The sequence below is a fragment of the Squalius cephalus genome, assembly GCF_949319135.1.
Source record: "Squalius cephalus genome assembly, chromosome: 18".
In the NCBI taxonomy this organism is placed as follows: Eukaryota; Metazoa; Chordata; class Actinopteri; order Cypriniformes; family Leuciscidae; genus Squalius; species Squalius cephalus.
The window spans coordinates 25,657,664-25,677,663 of NC_137139.1; the positions used below are offsets into that span (position 1 = coordinate 25,657,664).

At 37.5% G+C, this 20,000-nt stretch overlaps 1 protein-coding gene across 1 annotated transcript in view; it reads right to left on the bottom strand.

Annotated features, from left to right (window-relative positions):
* Window positions 1-12,689: 12,689 nt before the first annotated feature.
* The window catches only part of tamalin (trafficking regulator and scaffold protein tamalin), a 20,130-nt gene continuing 12,819 nt past the window's right edge, over window positions 12,690-20,000 (bottom strand). The window contains exons 7-8 of the mRNA XM_079848984.1: window positions 18,614-18,680; window positions 12,690-14,723 (exon numbers count right to left, since the gene is read on the bottom strand). Coding sequence (XP_079705110.1) covers window positions 14,224-14,723; window positions 18,614-18,680 — 567 coding nt within the window. The 3' untranslated portion in view covers window positions 12,690-14,223. The remainder of the gene's footprint in view (window positions 14,724-18,613; window positions 18,681-20,000) is intronic.

The window sequence follows — 20,000 nt, forward strand, 5'->3', positions numbered from 1 at the left end:
AACAACAAACAACTAATACAAATGCAATAAAATGATATTCATTATATTTTAGTAAGTATTGTGAATTGAAATTGCCCATAGACCTACATACAAGCATAGGCTACGCTCTTTATTTTAAATAAAAACCTGTGGCGTCATCTATGATTATAAGGGCTGCAGGCTATATGCCGAAATGAAACTGAAATCGCGACACTCAGGGCCACGAACCTGTGTCGCGGTCAGTGTTGGGGAAAGTTACTTAAAAAAAGTAATGCATTACAATATTGTGTTATTCCCTTAAAAAGTAACTAAATTGTGTTAGTTACTTTTTAGAAAAGTAATGTGTTTACATTACATTTGCGTTACTTTTTTTTTTTCATCTGGGCTGGCCTTGTTTTTATGACAAAAAAAGTTATATTTTTGGGCAAATGTAAAGACCCTTTCACACCAAAAGTGAATTAATAATCCTCAGGCTGAAGGAAATGCAGAATCACGTGTGTACAGTAGAGATAGAGTACAGCAGTGTACAGTAGAGGAACAGCTCAAACAAACCTTTCAGCTGCTGTTATTCTGGATGTCATAGGCTAAGTATATTAGTCAATAAAGTGAGATTAAATGCATAAATAATTGTTTTATTTAACATTTAGTTATTGGAGGTTTGCATAGTATTCGATCTGCATTTCACTGATTTTATTCATATTGAGGAATATTGAATCTTTTTTGTGTGCAAGTGAGATGAGTAAATGCACGCTCACATTTAGTTTATAACTACAATAACCATCATGTTTACACACTCTCTCTCGACAAGAGAGCTGTCAGTCAATAAATGGAAAACAAAAGTAACTTGCGTTACTTATTTGAAAAAGTAACTCAAATATTTTGTTGTAAATTTTAAAGTAATGCGTTACTTTACTAGTTACTTGAAAAAGTAATCTGATTACGTAACTCAAGTTACTTGTAATTAAGTTACACACAACACTGGTCGCGGTGTGAGAAGGCAGATTCGCGACAACACCCCCTTCCAACCTATGCTTCCAACTCCCAGAGTTATCCTTCCCGTCCAGATCCAATGCTCCCACATCTTTACATTACTATTGGGAGTTCCAGCGTTATGGACGTGACATTTGCAGTCAAAACTTGAAATATAAATGATCAGAAAATGCGTTTAATACTAATATATTGAAACGTCTGTTTATACATCCATACTCCCTTAATAAAGGAGTGCAGACGTTAGAAAAATATCAGTATACACATGCGTTTTATATTTAATATGAGGGAAATACACTTGCGTTACTTTAGAATGTTCAGTGATGTCACAGAACTGCCAGATTCAAACTGCTTTCGCGCGTTGGCTGGCGCTGAGCCAGAGACGGACGCGCTCAGCTATCACAACTAATATGCAGTGTTTTCAACCACATATTGTTTATTTTATGTTTCAGACATTTAAATAGACATAATAAGTACTAGTAAAACAATACATTTGTAGTTTGTAAAATACACACTGATGTCTATGGAAGCAGCAAAAAAAATCTATTCAAATGTAATTTGCCGACGTGTTTTATTCATATATCAGACACACATAGTGGAACTATAAAGTTTACTCTGTTTCTCCCAGTTCAACAGCCACTTACTTTCATGTATTTCGGGAGAAACTGGGGAATTCAGGTGCTGTAAATCCGGCTGACAGGACTCTGAACTGCATCTCGTTATAGATCAAGAAAGATAATTTATAAAGGTTTTTAAACGAAGAATCGGAATATCATATAGTTGACATGGTAAGCAAGTTTGTGAATATTTTTAAAGGAAAAACGAAATAAAACGAATAGCGATACATCTGTTAGTTATTGTGGCTGCGGTGTGTCTATCACGTGACAATCATGACGCGTCGCCATGAAAACAAGGGGTCAGGTTAAAATATTTTTAACTTACGCATGAAAGGGTTGATTTAAAATATATATATATTCTAGGTAAACAACAGTAGCCCAAGTTTAGTAAAACATTTTTTATTAAGACTATAAAAAATAATTCTGCATCCATTTTTAGGTGTGCCAGCTGCCACTGTGGGTGGCACCGGCACACCCTGGCACACCCGTGGCTACGCCCCTGCGTGTTCAACAATGATTCTCAGAAGTGGCTTACTGCACCTTTAATTCTCAATGGACAAAAACAAACCATTGTTTTTTGTTTTTTTACTTTCAAGAAGTCCTTTCACTTGGATATTCGTACTTCACAGTAGGGAAACAAAAACTTTCCAACTTGGACTTGAATGAACCATAAGACACCATGAGTCCATATGCACCTTTTTCAGTTTCTTTGGACTACTTTAGTTTCTTTGGACTACTACTTTTTTTTTTCTTATTAGTGGTGCTTGCTATCCAAACTTCCAAAAAGAATGAGCTAAACTTTTGTGATCGGACTAAAGATTCCAGCCTGAAGTAGTATGGCATTTAAGAAGTGACCTGAGCCCTTTATAGGGGCCAGAATATCATTCTGACTCTTTTGACGGCTTTTTGTCTGCAATGCAGTAAAATGACTCAGAACACTTTATGAAGTGCAGAGCAATTATCTGTGACCAACCAAAACACTCTAGCATTGTGGGAGCTACTTATATCACATTTTCTTCAGAAAGTCTAGTTTATATTTAAATTTGGCATAAGATGCTATTTTACACTTATTTAACCAGGTAAAGCCTGGAATATGAAATAATAGCCAGAAAAATCTAAAGACCCATTCACACCAAGAATGAGAACTGTAACGATAACTATATTAGCATCCACAGCAGCGGAGTACAGTTTTGTTGTCTGCCGTTTTTTAAAGAAGGGTGGATTCTGATCGGCTGTCAATGTTTTTATCATTCATCAGCTAAAATAAAATTCCAATGATATTGTTGCCGTTGTCATTATGGTTGTTGGTATGGACTACTCTTTTATATTTAGATCAATTTTTAGAACTAAACTATCTTTACTGTTATAGTTATCGTCCTTGGTGGAAATGGGCCTTAACAGTTTATTGAACCTTTAGACAAAATGTTAAAAAACAAAAATAGCAATAGCTCAAATAGTATGATATAGGAGAATATGGAGCTCATGTTTCAGGAGAATCAACATAATAGCCTGTCTTAGTAAGATGATATTTAAAACATATACTTCAATGCAATAAAATGATGATTAGGTGATGTAGAAATAAACGTTCCTCAAAAGTCTGATGTGTTAAATTTGATACTCAAATGATATTTGATGAACATGATATTTCAAATAAATCTATGTTGCTTCAATCTAGCATGTTCATGTTAAAATATTACTAATTATATTGCTAACAAAAAGGCTATTCTAAATAGTTTCTAAAGGATTTCACAGCAAAAAGACACCTGAAGTATGTGTGAAAGTGTGAACTTTCAGACAGCAAAGCATGCAGTGGATTGTGTACAGCGACAAGTCGATAATTTAGAGGACTTAGAAATTTGCGTATCTAATATGACACAATAAGCTTTACAGGGTTAACTTTTAAAATGGGACACTGGGTGTCACTATGGACTTCCAAATGCAGGGAAGCAGTGAAGGGTGGGGGTGCACGTTGTTTGCATTCCCAGAGCTGAACAGGAAAACAGTCAGGAAGCTGCGCTGAGGCTCAAGCTGAAGGCTCCGCCAGGAAAAGGAGAGGCGGCAAGTGCTAAGAGGGACGCTGCCTCAGCCAACACCTCTACCGTTGCGTCTGATTTCGCTCCAAACCAGGATCAACGCCATCTATGACTCATTCATGTAGATTCAAGCAGTCTTTTTAAATTTCTCTGTTTTTTTCTTGCATAGTCCAATACTCATGTTGATGCTCCAAGGAGAACAGCACAACAGTGATACTGTCTCAGAGTTTCCTTGATTCACTCAAAGTTGCCGTCGCCAAGTAGATTTTAATAGTGGAAGAAGAAATGGGGGAAGGATAGGGAACTTATTCAATCTTTTTGTGTTTCATAAGAGACTTATTTTCATCTATAATTAAAGTCAGAATGAATGACAGAATGTTTTAGCCCTGCATGTGTATGTACTCAGAAATGTCCTCCTAGGCCTCAAGACATTCTGATGTAACTAACCAATGCTGAGGTGACAAACCGCTCTATGTCTAAATCAGACTGTCTGCAGAGATCATGGAGATCTGTCAGCAAACGGAAAACTTGAGGCAACCAATCAGAAACCACAGAGCTTCCTCTTGCTCCATAGAACCCTACGCCTACGTGATAACAGCGCGACGCTGCTGCTCGCATCCGTCCATCTGTCTCTTTCATTGTCGTCATTATACTTTTTTAATTCAGCCTCATCATATACTTTTCATATCTCACACACACTGACTAATAACATTATGTCACTAATACATCAACAGTTGATGGAACAGGGATTTTTTAGAGGTGTTTCACTTCTCTGTCAAATCCAAACATATTTGTTGTCTAAAATCTTTCTGATATTAGTATACATTTCTATTGCCTTATATGACCTTATGCTCTTGCTCTTCATAAATATCCTGACCTCAGAAGTCATGCAAATATGCATATTTGTCTCTTTATAATCCATGTATGTTATTCCTGTAAAAACAAAGCTGAATTTTCAGCATCATTACTCCAGTCTTCAGTGTCACATGATCCCTCAGAAATCATTCTAGTATGCTGATTTTCTGCTCAAGAAAATTGTCTGTACGGTAACTTTTTATTCATTTTTAAGTGTCCTTGTTGAATAAAAGTAGTCATTTCTTTACATTGAATATTTATAGTCATTGAAACTTTCTAAATAACAGAAGCCCAAACAGCTCTTCAATTTAAGTCCATGGGATTTTTATCCATCTTATCAACTGCATATCAAAATATGTGATCCCTGAACATGAACATTCCAAATAAAGTCAAAAAACAATAAAACATTTTCTAACAATTTTCCGTTTCTGATTGGCTGGTTGAAGCATCTGTTCATTAATATTGGGTGACAGTGATAGTTCAGTAAGTAGTGTGATTAAAGGCAGCTGGTCAAGATGACCTACTTCATCTGGAATTTACGCTGGGAAACACGCGGGAACGATGTACAGTATCTCCAAGTTCCGTGCTTTCAGCTCTTTCAGCTTCCTCTCAGTCTTGGAACACAACGATGGCTTGGCCTCTAGGAAAACCCTGATGAATCAACACATCCCGACCCCCTGATAAACACGCTCACCAGTGTTACAGAATGGACCAGCAGAGCCAAGCTGTTCAAACACACAACAACAACATTCAGTTAGTGAGACCTGGCTGGACATTATGTTCCACTTGTGGTGTTTTTGGACAACAGTAGTAACAGCAAAGCATAAAATAATCTCTCAGTGTACAGTTCTGAAATCCATTCACTGCAAGGCAAGGACATATTATGTTGAAGTATCCTTTCTTTAGCGTGTGCCTTAGTTTTAGCAAAGACATTTCCTTTTAGTGTTGAGATGGAAAGCTTTTACTACTAATGCATGCGTTCGTTTCTTTTAATAACCAAGTAGAGACCGCACCATTCACGAGGCACAAACAGATGTGCACAAGTACACAGTTCCTTCCCTCTGATCTCCACGGGGCGATATGTATCTTTGATCTCTTGGAGAGAAAAAATACACAGGACAATACAGAGTCACAAAAATAAGTGTCCAAAAAATGTCTACCAATGTGTAAATTCTATAAAGACTTTCGGTCACACTTTAGATTAGGGTACCATTCTCATTATTAACTAAATATTAACTACGACTTTTGCCTCAATAAACTCATAATTACTGCTTATTAATAGTTAGTAAGGTAGTTGTTAAGTTTAGGTATTGAGTAGGATTGAGGGATGCAGAATATGGTGAAGCAGAATAAGGCATTAATATGTGCTTTATAAGTACTAATAAACAGCCAATATCTGATAATATGCAGGCTAATAAGCAACTAGTTAATAAGGAGAATTGGACCCTAAACTAAAGTGTTACCAGACTTTCTATAGTATTTTATTTCATTTTCGGTGTGCAATCTGTCGATCTGCGTAACGCAAATTGTTTTTTGGCACCCTTCTCACAGTTAGTTAACAGTCTACTATCTTAAAGCCATTGGTTTTACTATCTTAAAACCCAAAACTGAAAGTTTATGAGGTATTTATAGTATGTAAAATATATTATTTACACTCACCTAAAGGATTATTAGGAACACCATACTAATACTGTGTTTGACCCCCTTTCGCCTTCAGAACTGCCTTAATTCTACGTGGCATTGATTCAACAAGGTGCTGAAAGCATTCTTTAGAAATGTTGGCCCATATTTATAGGATAGCATCTTGCAGTTGATGGAGATTTGTGGGATGCACATCCAGGGCACGAAGCTCCCGTTCCACCACATCCCAAAGATGCTCTATTGGGTTGAGATCTGGTGACTGTGGGGGCCATTTTAGTATAGTGAACTCATTGTCATGTTCAAGAAACCAATTTGAAATGATTCGAGCTTTGTGACATGGTGCATTATCCTGCTGGAAGCAGCCATCAGAGGATGGGTACATGGTGGTCATAAAGGGATGGACATGGTCAGAAACAATGCTCAGGTAGGCCGTGGCATTTAAACGATGCCCAATTGGCACTAAGGGGCCTAAAGTGTGCCAAGAAAACATCCCCCATACCATTACACCACCACCACCAGCCTGCACAGTGGTAACAAGGCATGATGGATCCATGTTCTCATTCTGTTTATGCCAAATTCTGACTCTACCATCTGAATGTCTCAACAGAAATCGAGCCTCATCAGACCAGGCAACATTTTTCCAGTCTTCAACTGTCCAATTTTGGTGAGCTCGTGCAAATTGTAGCCTCTTTTTCTCGTAATCTCAAATACAGATTGTATTTGTAGTGGAGATGAGTGGTACCCGGTGGGGTCTTCTGCTGTTGTAGCCCATCCGCCTCAAGGTTGTGCGTGTTGTGGCTTCACAAATGCTTTGCTGCATACCTTGGTTGTAACGAGTGGATATTTCAGTCAAAGTTGCTCTTCTATCAGCTTGAATCAGTCGGCCCATTCTCCTCTGACCTCTAGCATCAACAAGGCATTTTCGCCCACAGGACTGCCGCATACTGGATGTTTTTCCCTTTTCACACCATTCTTTGTAAACCCTAGAAATGGTTGTGCGTGAAAATCCCAGTAACTGAGCAGATTGTGAAATACTCAGACCGGCCCGTCTGGCACCAACAACCATGCCACGCTCAAAATTGCTTAAATCACCTTTCTTTCCCATTCTGACATTCAGTTTGGAGTTCAGGAGATTGTCTTGACCAGGACCACACCCCTAAATGCATTGAAGCAACTGCCATGTGATTGGTTGATTAGATAATTGCATTAATGAGAAATTGAACAGGTGTTCCTATAATAATCCTTTAGGTGAGTGTATGTCATAATAATGACAGCAGTACTAAGTTTTAAACAAAAATGTATTTAAAAGCACATTTCTAAAAACTTTCAATTCAAATTACAGAAATGTTTGCATTTAAAAGCTGTAAAAATATATTTTCCCCCCAACTCCACCATAACTCACACTTTTTCCCCCAAGACATTTGCTAGAAAAGGATTTTGGACTGTTTTGCTGAATTTGGAATAGCATACGCGCATACTATACTCTAACTATTTAACATGCCAAGAATGCCATGGAAAAACACAAAGCATAATATTCTTGTCATACTGGTGCCATCACCCTTATTAACTCCCTCCAAAACTGCAAGCTGTGTACATTGAAATGAATCAAAGAACAGCAATATTCACTGCTCCTTTTAGTTTACAATTTGACCTCAAGTAGCCTATTTAATGAGGAAATCTTTACTTAAGTTTACTTAACTTAAGTTACCTACTTATCAGTGCTTGTTATGTCAAATAGACTCACCAGCTTCCTGCAACAACCTGCTTTCCCTTCCTGCCGGTTCTTTTGGGACTTTCTATAAAAAGCTGTAAAAATTGTTGTGAAATTCCCATTTTTCATCTACGTAACCCAAGTATTGACGCACATATTTTCCACATAATAGGCCAGCTAATTATTATATAACCACTGGTCAGATGGCTTTCCTGTCTCGAAGGCTGTCATGGCAATCAATATAATCTTTTAACCAGGTGCACACTGATTTACCAGCACCAGACAAACATTAGTCACAAGATGAGAGGAAAAACGGTTGTAATGGCGGGCAGATGGCGTCCACTCGAAAACTGACGTCTACGCTGATAACCACTATCAGAGAGGTTCTGTCATCATAAAACCACTGAAAATGAGGAACTAAGACTGTGGCCAAAATACAGGATGGAGTGCAATTTAGATAGTCTTCTGTTTAAATGCTTGACAACGGCCTCCACATCCTGGCTTCAGTTATTTCACCTGTACAGTGTACGCACACAGACACACAATCCTAATAAGTGTATTGGCTCACAGCCATAGGGTTTAATGTGAATGGAAGAGCTTCCCATTTTGTTAGCAGGTTGTTCTTAATTCACTCCACTGAGAGCGGTTGAAGTGCAGCTGTCTATACGTCTCCAGTTCTTAATCTCTGCTATCAGCAGACACGTTGTAGTCTAACCGCCCCTTTTGCTTCACTGTTCCAAGAGGAAAGACAGACAGAGAGGCCGGAGAGATGGAGTAACGCTCATTAACAAACATTTACACATCTGTTACAGCCTGAGGCACTGGAATGAATGTGTACTGTATATATGTTAACCTGAATAACAGCTTGCGAAGTGTACGAGAAACATTACCAATCAAGCAATAAATTAAATATTTATTTAATAAATATTTATTAACAACAACAAAAAAGCAGAGATGGTTAATTCTCTATTGGCATAAATAACAAAGCTGCACATGCTTGTTTTGAATGTGTTCATTTGTTATGAGGCCATTATTTACTCACCTGCTATGGGAGGCAAAGTCATATTAAACCCTGTAGACAGAGGGAATATTGTCTCAGGCAATAAGCTGGAAGTAGTACCCTCACCGTGTGTGGAAAGAGTGAGTCGGTGCGGAGCTTGGACAGTAGTTAGGAAAGTACTTTATGTTGTTTTTGAGTCCTCAGGCATGACAGAGGCTTTCAACAACACCTACTTTACAGGTTAATGTGCTCAATGATGTTCACACACATTTACTTTTGCAAACTGACATTGAATTAATGCAGTGTTTCATTTCAGTTAGCAACTGCATTTTCACATATTTTAAAGAAAACGCCAGTAATGCTTGGCTTTGCCAAACCTGCTGCCATGATACAATAGTGTTAAACCAGTGTTTCTCAACCAGGGGGCTGGACCCACCAGGGGGCCTCAAAAAACTGCCAAGGGGGCCTCAAGATGACTTAAAGGTGCACTATGTCAACTTTTTTTGGTTCTTACCCTGATTCACTATGGTAAGCCTTTTATAAGTGTTTATATTTTAGGGACCGAGGGATGCTTTTTGTGCAGAATTGCATATTGTGTGACTCGTCCGTGCATGTCTCGTCATATCCATAAATTGAGAAAAGTTGCTCTGCCTACTTTGATGCATGTATGGTGTGAGAATGACAATCTCAAACCTCCAAGGAATCACTTGTTAAAAAACAGAGGAGGGTCTGTTTGCACAAAGAGAACATGACAGAGCTCATTATAAAACGAGAATCAACATTGGCTTGGCTTTTCAGAGATGGCGAGAACTGAGGAACGCGGAGGTGCAGTTTTTGTGAGTAAGGTATTTTAATGAACAGATAAATTGCCATATGTAGCTCTCTAAAAGAGTTCATTGTAAAGCATTATTTATTGTGAAGGGTCATTTCATTGTGGTTGTAGTGCTGCGCTGGCCTTGATGTCAAACAGGTTGAGATCCACTGATTTAAATATGTTACCACTGTGTTGTATTATTATTATTATTTTGTATGAAGTTGGCATTAAACGGAAGTTGCAGACTTTTATTCCTTGTCCATTTGGAATTTATTGTATGGTTGTGGTTTGCTATTGCTGTGATGTGATGTGAATGACAGGTTGTCCCGCCCTAATGCCAGTGAACACATCATCAGAGAAGAGAAGAGATGATGATGATGATGATGTTATTTTGATTAAAGATAACAAGGGCACATGTAAAAAAATTTTTTAAAAGGATGTGCACAGATAAATAATTTATAATAAATACTGCAATATTCCATAAAAATAAGAATTGTCAATTTTGATTTTATGGTGACTTAAAGTATTTAACTTAATTAAATTAGATTCCATTCCATTATATAAATGCAATAGAAGAATGAGCATAGGTTTACTGAAATAAACTGGGAAAAAACACCAATGACATAGTTGGTAATTACTGAGGTAAAAAAAGTGATGTAGCCTACTACTGACTAAATACGTCTTGTTTTAATCTAGGGAACTTTTCAGGTGGAAAAGAGGTTTTACTTTGATTTCAATCTCGAAACATTATGTAAATAGTATCCTGTGAATCCCCTTCAAATGGGACAACTAGATAAAAACTTTTCTTTCTCTGGAAAGAGAAACAGTCTCTTTTTCACCAGAGAGCTTTGCATTGTGATGCATTTCCTTCGCAATCTCTCTGCCACATCCTGTCTGCACATGTGACTTGAGTATCTGTACTCTCTCATGTTCATGTGAGCTCGCCAAGATGCCACGTTCATCAATCCATTCAACTTCCTTAGCAACATGCAACAAGACACACTAGTGGGCTGCTACAATATTCTTTTGCACTTTTTGTCAGCAAAAAGATTTAATGATTGTTACTGTTTCTCAATTAATATTTAATATTATTTGTAATATCGACATTCTATAATTGCGATTATCTTTTTTTTTTTGCAAAAATGGAAAATATATTATATTTATTTTGTGATTGTGATTTGTGATTTTGTGATACTACTATTGACTAACGTGGTGCAAATGGATGGGGATTAGAAAATCCTCTCTACTCTTATACTTCTGTAATCTTATATTTACTATACATGCAGATATTGGCCGTTTGGAGGGATGTTGTTGCACAAATCTGTAGCCTACACCCTTGAGACAATAGCAGCTCTAAAAGACAGTCTGGGTTTCAACCAGACACCCTCATCTCATTTACTTCCTGTCATAACTGGCATTAATATCACATCACACTGATCAAGGGTTCATTTCACCCATAAAGAATGAAGCTCTCATAATATCAGTGTGAAAAAAGCTGATGCATACAGTGAAGATATGAGCTGTTTCACACTCACAAACGTTGCTAAGACAACAAAATAGTAATGAAAAAACATGGTTGCATACATAGTTGGCAGACAGACTTCCATTTCTTATTTTTAATAGCAGTTTTATGCTTTAAAAATCAGGGCCAATAGTTGTATTTAATTTCACCAGGATAATTCAATGCATAAGAAGCTCAATGCATTCTGGCCTATTTCTCAAGTTATTGTATAACACGCTCTAATTAAAAACATGCACATAGACCACAGACACAGACTGTTTTGTGTGAATGTTGGAAAAGAGTATTAAGGATGCAGTCATGCAGTCAGTTCAGAAAGCTGGAGCATCCTCACTGGCAAAGTCTCTCGAGTTTTGCAAGTCAGTTCAGTTGTACCGTCTGGGGAGAAAAGACGTTGTGATTTTCTCCAAAACGTTCTCCCCATTAACTCAGATATATGTTGTTGGTGCTGAACATGTAATTGCCTCTTGACTTTTGGTACTGTTTACCGACTTTCCATTGTTAACAACCACACACTCTATATAGACTTTATGAAGACTATTGGCCTCATAGACTATTGGCCTCATTCCTTAATGACTGCAAACAAATTGCGTATTTATGTGCACAGACTTACGTTTCCGTGCAAAAATTCCACCGGAATCACAACAGTGGCCTACGCATACATATTATTTCCTACACTCGTTTAATGTTTAACTCAAAATGGGGCGCGTGCCTGCAGTTAGCAATTTGCATAAAACAAGTCCAAACATATCCATATAAGGGCCTTCCGCACAAATTAATCGGTATGACTCTTGCTTGTTTTCGCGGATATGTAGATTTTATTAGAGTTTATTTTGTGGAGTTTATTCTGATTATTTATTTAATTCAGATTAATTTTGCGAATTTGAATGATAAAAAAATATGATTTTCATTAGTATTATGAAAATAAAAATCACAATAGAGCGAATTTGAATAATACAAATGTTTTTTTTTACACACATTTTACGCACAAATACGTGCAGAGCAATGTTACAAGGGTGTGGGTGGTTGGTTGAGCATTGCTATGTGGTTGCTAAAGCATTCTAAAAGGTTTTTAGCACGTCCTTAACGTTTGTTTGGTGGTTGCTTGGTGGCCCATGTAAAAGTCCACTATCAAGTCTCTCTGACATTGATATTCTGGTCAGTATGTGCCCCAGGTCGCTTATTTAATGCAAATACTGTATGAGATTTTTTAATACATTTTAAGTATCAGTCCAAACAAGTTCCACATCAATGTTTAAATTTTTTGATAGTGGTTTAGAACAAACCCAAGTAAAAGCAATAATAGTACTGATGCTTACTTTAGGAAACATCACTAAAATATGAATACACGTATAAACAAGCTCTAGTGTCCCGTCTCTACCAAGCTCCCATCTCTCTTGCTGTGCTAATTACATGCAACCCACTGTCAGCCCATTGTTTCGCCCAACCATTAAATGGCCCATTCATGGCTTTGCTTTAGGTCCTCTTGTCTTCAAACTAATTATGCTTTCACTTTCTTTTTTTTTTACAATCCTCATGACTTGAAATGACTTCAGCCTTCGAAATCTGCTCAAAAACCCAATTATGTCTTAAGCTGACAAGTTACCCACACACCCGTCTCTGTAGCTGAAGACGAAACAATAGCTAATCAAGACACAGGGAGTTACGCAGTACTGACACCAGCGACCATCCAAAGAGGCTCTGACGTAACGGGCACCGGCTGTAAAGGCAGACAAAAGGGAAACAACGTAAAGAGAGCCATAGAAAAGGGGGGGATTTTGTGACCTGGAGGGTCAGGCGCTACACTGGGATGATGATGCGGTTTGTGTCTTGTCAAAGCACCATGGGGGAACGTGTTTGTGTGTGCAGGCAGAGGGCAAGGGTTCAGCTCTGACCTAAAGGAAGAGAATCAAGGCTTGTGGTCTGGAATCCTGGGGTCACTCTTTAGATGCACATTCCAATGCATATTCCTAACAGCGACCCTACAATGAATTTGTTTGACATCACTGAAGGTCTCACAGAGCCAAGCATTAGAGGAATGTAACCAGCCACTTCATACTACAAAACACACAGTCTCTGCCCCAGAGGAAGCTGTTGTTTTTGAGGTTAGGAAAGCACATTAGGCTGTAGTCTTTTGTATGAGCTGCCGGTATCGTAAGTGCAAAGAAAAATATTTTAGGAAGAAATCAAAGACGTCCAACACAATAAGAACACTTGTGCTCAAATGGCAGGGAATTTGTCAAGTGGACTTCTGGGAAAAATAACCTGAGAAATGGCAATATGAATTCAACATACAAAAGCATACTAGAGAAATTTTAAGGGAAAAATCCTTTTATTTTTCAAAAAATAGAAAAGTTATTTACACATACATGCCAACAGGCACTTATTAAATATCCTTCAGGGCCAAAGTATTTGCAAATATAAATGATGAACTAAGAAAAATTCTTCATTTTGTACATCTTCAAACAACAACAAAAAACTTCACAAAAACTGGAAAAAAAAAAAACAAAGAAAAAAAAAAACATTAAATAAATAACTTAAACATTAACAAAATATGTACAAACATTTACTTCTTGATTTAGATGAAAAATGTGCACCAGGAAATAAAGTTAAACAATGTTAATAAAGTTTAAGGAGTTGACAAAGTAATTAAGACAAATTGGTTGTTTTATTTTAGACAACATTTTCACCATATTTTTGACTTGTTAACTGTTATATTACTGGTTATAGAATTTTAAACAATATTCCAGCAACAAATAGAAACGCATCCACATCTACTCAGCATTTTAGACAAACATTTAAGTTGCCCAACCAATCTTGTGTGAATGTTTTGTATTCAGATTTTAAAAGCAAATGCTTTGAAACTTTTGGCACACAAACTAAATTACTTCTAATCTGTCCAAACAGTGGAAATGAACGAGGCTCTTTTTTTTTTTAATCACTAGATTCTTTGGTTTGTCTTGGCCTCCAATTTTGGTCTTCAGTTTGTTTTTTTGGATGCATTTCACATTTTAAACATTTAGTCTTTGGCTAAGTGAGTCTTTGAATTTTAGTCTGTTTAAGTTTCTCACAGTTTGCTTTCCTCCTCTTCCAGGGGTCGGTTTAGTCCGGGAATGTACTTCAACAGCCTCCGCCTGAAGCTCTTCTGTTTGGGTTTGCGCTGCAGTGTGCTGAAGCCTCCGCACTGCTGTTTTTCTCCATTAGGCAACGAGGACGATGCCGGGCCCCTCATGTAGCTGCGTGTGCTGGCGCTGCGGGTCAGGGTTGTCTTGGCAGTAGCGAAGAGCTCGCTGGCGGGTCTGGTAATCCGTGGACGGCCACTTTGTGTCTTCTCTTGGTTTGTGTCGAGCTCGTCGTTGCTGTTGTTGCCACGTTCCCCCTGGTAGATGCAGGTTTGGTAGAGTGGATCGTCCTCGGCCGTGGCGGCACTGAGGTGGCTCACGCTGCTGCTCGTGCTACCGGTGCCATGTAACGCGCGCATGGCCGCGGGGCTCGGAGCTCCCAGACTACCGTACACGCCGGCTGACTCCAGAGACTCGTACACAGCCACGTCGCTCATTACGATGCCTGTGAGAGTGAAAACAGATAGCTAAATTAACCTCTGGAAATGTTTTAAAGCAAGATACCAAAGTTGAACAGAGTAAAAAAATAAATAATTACTAATAGATATCACCATACTTCCCCAGTTGACTGATTATAATAAGAATTGCAAAAAAAAAAAAAAAAAAAAAAAATTACCAGTTTTCTGAAATGTCATGTTTAAATATGCAAATAAGCCATTCTCTAGTTTACCGGTATGTACAAATTTGCACAGAAATCTGAACATTGGATAAAACCAGGTTAAAAATTCTTGATTCATTTTGTTGACAGAAGGGCTTTTCACACTGGCTACGTATAAATAATCCGACAGTAATCGGATTGACGGCTAAATCGGACTGAAAAACCTTCATGTAAACACTTTAATCGATCCGATTGAGCTTGATCCGAATGGAATTTCGATCGGATTGAAAGGGGTGGTTTATTCTTTTTCTATTCCGATCGAGAGGACGTGTAAACACTTGATCGGATTTAAAACCGAAACTGAAAGGACTGCACAAGTGCGCATGTGCAATGACGTTGAAATAGCGTTATGACGTATGACGCGCAGAACGAGCTGTTCCTGTTGAATAAAGTGTCATATTAATGAGTGTCATTCTAAAAATCTCCTTTCACTCAGCATCTGTGAAGTGGAGCAGGACAACGTCCCACCAGTCCTTGTTTCGGATTCTCATCCACAGACGACTGGTTTTGTGCATTTTTACTGCGTGATAAATATAAGCAGCACGGCACAACGGTTCATATGCTCATTTACTCCAAATTATGACCAGAAATGGATAAATATTAAGTCTGCTGTTTAAAACAAATAAAGAACCAATGTAGGAGAATAGTTAGTATGCGCAAACAGCAGGAAACTCGGGATATTCGTGCAGAGTGCGCAAAAAATCTATTCCGATATGGAGCTTGAGACATATAAACGCGCACATCAACCTGATCACATGTTTCGCTTTCACGTAAACATTCAGATTCATCAATCTAAATGAATTCAGTCCGATTGAAACAAAAGTTGTGAGTGTAAACGTAGCCACTGAGAGTAACCATAGCAAAAATGTCAAATAGTGACTGAAAACACAATTGGAGTGAAGAAGAGACCGTTTCATTCTCATAGTCCGAAAAGTCCATTCAGATAAAAAAACTTGATTCGGCAATATATAATATGAGGATGCGCAATGCTAGAGCCGTTATGTAAACATATTGTGTGCCGGGGGGCGTTAGTCTAATCAGAGACACTGACACCACAAATATAGATGTTAACACCGGGATTAGGAATGTACAGTGTGAAACGGCAGCGAAAGAATACCAATGATTAATTGTTAACCCCAGGTCATTTATAAGCAATGTGAAACGTGAAGCAAAGATTCTGTTTACCCGGGGTTTACGATGACCCAGGGTTAATTATAAGTGTGAAAAGCCCTATAGAGTCAAAGGGATTTTTGATATCTCTTTAAAAAAAAATTACCATGTTTTTAGGAATGAAAATCAGGGAAATTATATGTAAACAAACCTCTCTGTAAAGAACCTCTACATACATAGATAGAAATAAAACAGTTAAAGGTCCCGTTGCATGCGATTCCATGTTTCAAAGTTTAGTTAGTGTGTAATGTTGTTGTTAGAGTATAAATATCTGTAAAATTATAACGCTCAAAGTTAAATGCCAAGCGAGATATTTTATTTAACAGAAGTTGACTACAACGAACGGCTGGATTGGACTACACCCCTCTACTTCCTTCTTTAATGATGTCTCTAGAACCGTAACCTCCGCCCACAGGAACACAGGCGTATTGATGGCGAAATGTCAACAGACGTGGTTGATGTTTATCTATAATCGGATACCGCAAAAGTTTAATTCGAAGTTGTTAGTTTGCTCTGTCCATTTCACCACGGACTGTTTTTCTAACCTGGGATAATATCAAGCAGGCTTCTCTCAGCGTTTCATACTGACGAAGGGGGCAATTTCAACTATATTCCAGCAAGCGGTAAGTACAAGTAGTGATTTAATATGGAAGTAGCGATCAACTTCACATCGTTTCTCTTAGTAGGATGAAAATAATCTTACTTAAACTGTGATTAATATACAGAAAGCGATCACAGAACAATCCCTTTCCAATCGCCCAAGCTGTCAATCACACAGCGCGAGTTTATCTGGACACTTGCAAAAACTCGTTATGAAATCAATGACGCTGTTACACTGCACAAAGAAGCTCTTACTGTATTTATATACATCATGTTTGCATTGGTGAAATCATTAGTGAGAGTGCAGAAACTGCGTTGCAATGATAAGATCTTTCACGCGATCAACAGGCTGTCATCTGCTCAATGCTCATCACTGCAAACTTTTATGTGATGGTAATAGATCTAAATACTTAAAAAACTTCTCACGATTCGTTAATCCAGATAGCTGTAATAGTAAAAACGTATAATAGCTGTAATAGTAAAAGTTTCCCAAATAGTTCCACATGTAATGCCAGATATTTCATATGCAAGCATGTCAGCCAATCACAGCAGAGGGCGTTTACACTGAAGTCTTACAGCAGACACGCCCCTTCAAACAGAGTGTTCAAACCAGGGAATGAAATCAGGCTAGGAAATATGCCTTTTACTTCTAAATTATAACAATTTTTGATCTAAAAAACATACTAACATTATAAGGGCACCCCTGGAAACATGATAAAATAATAAAAATAATCCATGGAATGGGACCTTTAAACGTTTGGTGTATGTTAAAGGGATAGTTCACTGAAATTAAATTTTGGTATGTTTTAGCTTACCTCAAGGGCATTCAAGATGTAGGTGTCTTTGTTTCCACAGTAATTATTTTTAAGTCAAACCGTTCTTGTCTGTCAGTCATATAATGCAGGTCTATGGTCACCACCTCACAGAGCATGCACAGAGTCCAAATTAAACAATTCCCCATCGTAAGTACACATTGATGGCCTAAGACACGAAACGAGTGTCTTCATTTATACGATTTATATCATTTTTATCTCCACACAACCACGTCCAAGAGGGCGCGCCCGCTTCCTGGTGTGTGACGTGTGCGCGCGTTCTGGCTTAGTCTGCGCAAGCGCCGGAAAGTGTACAAGAGGTAAAAACGATATAAATACTGTTCGTTTTCTCACACAAACCGCTCGTTTCGTGTCTTAGGCCATCAATGTGTACTTACATTTACGAGTCATTAAATCATGTTTAATTTGGACTCAGTGCATGCTCTTTCAGATAGTGACCATAGACCTGCATTAATACGACTGACAGACAAGAACGGTTTGACCTAAAAATATCAAAATTGAAACTACTGCGGAAACAAAGACACCTACATCTTGGATGCCCTTGAGGTAAGCTAAAACATACCAAAATTTTATTTCAAAGTGAACTATCCCTTTAAGAGCTACTGAAATGGCAATTTCTGGCTTTGTGCGCAAATAGATGAATTGCGATAAAATAAGTGTATTTTGCATGTTTTCTTTCAACTCGTCTGTAAAAAAAAAACAGGTTTTGCATGTAGTGTCTTGCATTAAAGGAAAATTACTCTGTTTTAAGATTTTTTTATAATTAGTCTTTAAGAGATTCTGCAGACTAGTATTGTATTATGTTGGTATACTAAGGCATTTAGTTTGAGCTTTAGTCATACTGTAAAAATACTAGCATACGCTTCTAAATATGTTTCTCTTCATTTATCACACTCTTTAAGTGTATAGCAACCTTGTGCGTACAGGAAGTGTTTTGTGGCACATAAACACATGCAGAAGTGCTCAGATGTCATATGTCCAACCTTTACACGCTATTAAAACAACCTCATTAGCAACTGGTGGCTTATTCAAAGGCCTGGGTTAGCAAGATTGCGATCATGTGCTAAAACTCACCATGCACAAGCCGCTGTTCTTGCACCATTAGCGATCTGTATTCATCCCATTTCTCATGCAGGGTTTGCTGGAGAGACAAAGGACACAGTAAGAGTCATTCCATGTGTCATTTGGCTGGTCTGTTCATTTACTTTTTTCCCATCATCATCATAGAGAACAGGGAAGTGTGTGGTCAGCGAGGTCAGACTTGGCTCTCAGTTCTCCATAGCTACTTCTCGAATCAACAAGCCATCAAATCTGTTATCTGGGTCAAGTTTTTTAATCATAATTCTTTTCGTAAAGTTAATTTGTTGAAGTAATGAATGAAAAGATGGTCTGTCATGATTTTTTTTTTACTTTTTGTAACTATTGTGGTTTCGACTAGTTTTATCTGTTATTCTACAGAATAAAAAATAAAACAAACACTCAATGGAAGACATTTTACAGGGATGCACCGATATTCAAAGTCAAGAGCAGATAATTATTTTCATGTTATGGGAGATAACTTAAACGGCCGATAATAATTCTATACTATTTTGTTTAAATAAATAAAAATTAAAACTAAAATCAATTGGTTTTAAATGCTACAAGACAAGTAAATTTAAGCAGCACAACATTATAATGTACGGTGTGAAAAATGTATATTAATGTTAGGGTTCGCAAAAGATTACGTTTAACAGTGTTTAAACTAGTGTTTTTAAATATCAACTTTAAGTGTTATTTATATACTATTATAGTTTTGAATTGGCTTTTACTTTTTCAGTTTTCAGTTTAATTTTAAAATAAGTTTTAATTTTATTTTTATTCACAGTTTTAGTACTTCAACTTAAATGAAAATTTTAATTTTTAAACGTTCCAGTTAACAATAACTCTGAAGCAAACACTGAAGCGTGAGCATAACATGATGGCACATGTACTCTAAATGTAAAACAAAATTAAACATTTAATAAAAAACAGGGGGGGGGGGGGGGAACGAATTATGTCTGATTACCAATATGGCCAATATTATTTTCCCATAAGCCATTTGATTAATTGGTAGATATTAGACATTTCAGTTTACTACTCCACTGGTTGACTTTAAATGAGTTTTTTTTGTTTGTTTGCATTTAAATAAATTCTTTTCTTTCAACTATGACAAAGGTGTGTGTGCCAAAACATGTTGGTTTAAAGTTCTCCAATCAACAATTGCAAAACTCTACCCGTCATATGACATGAACACATATATAACCATGTTCACCATCACCGTGATTCAGCTACTCTCAAAAACTGCAGAAGCGAGTATCAAAATGAAACCGTATTCATTTTGTAGTTAAACTTTATAGCCAAGGCATCTTCTTACACACGTGAGAACGTCCTGAGGAATGTAAAAATGTGCCGTGCTTCTTTTCAGCTGTACTGCGGTATGTGC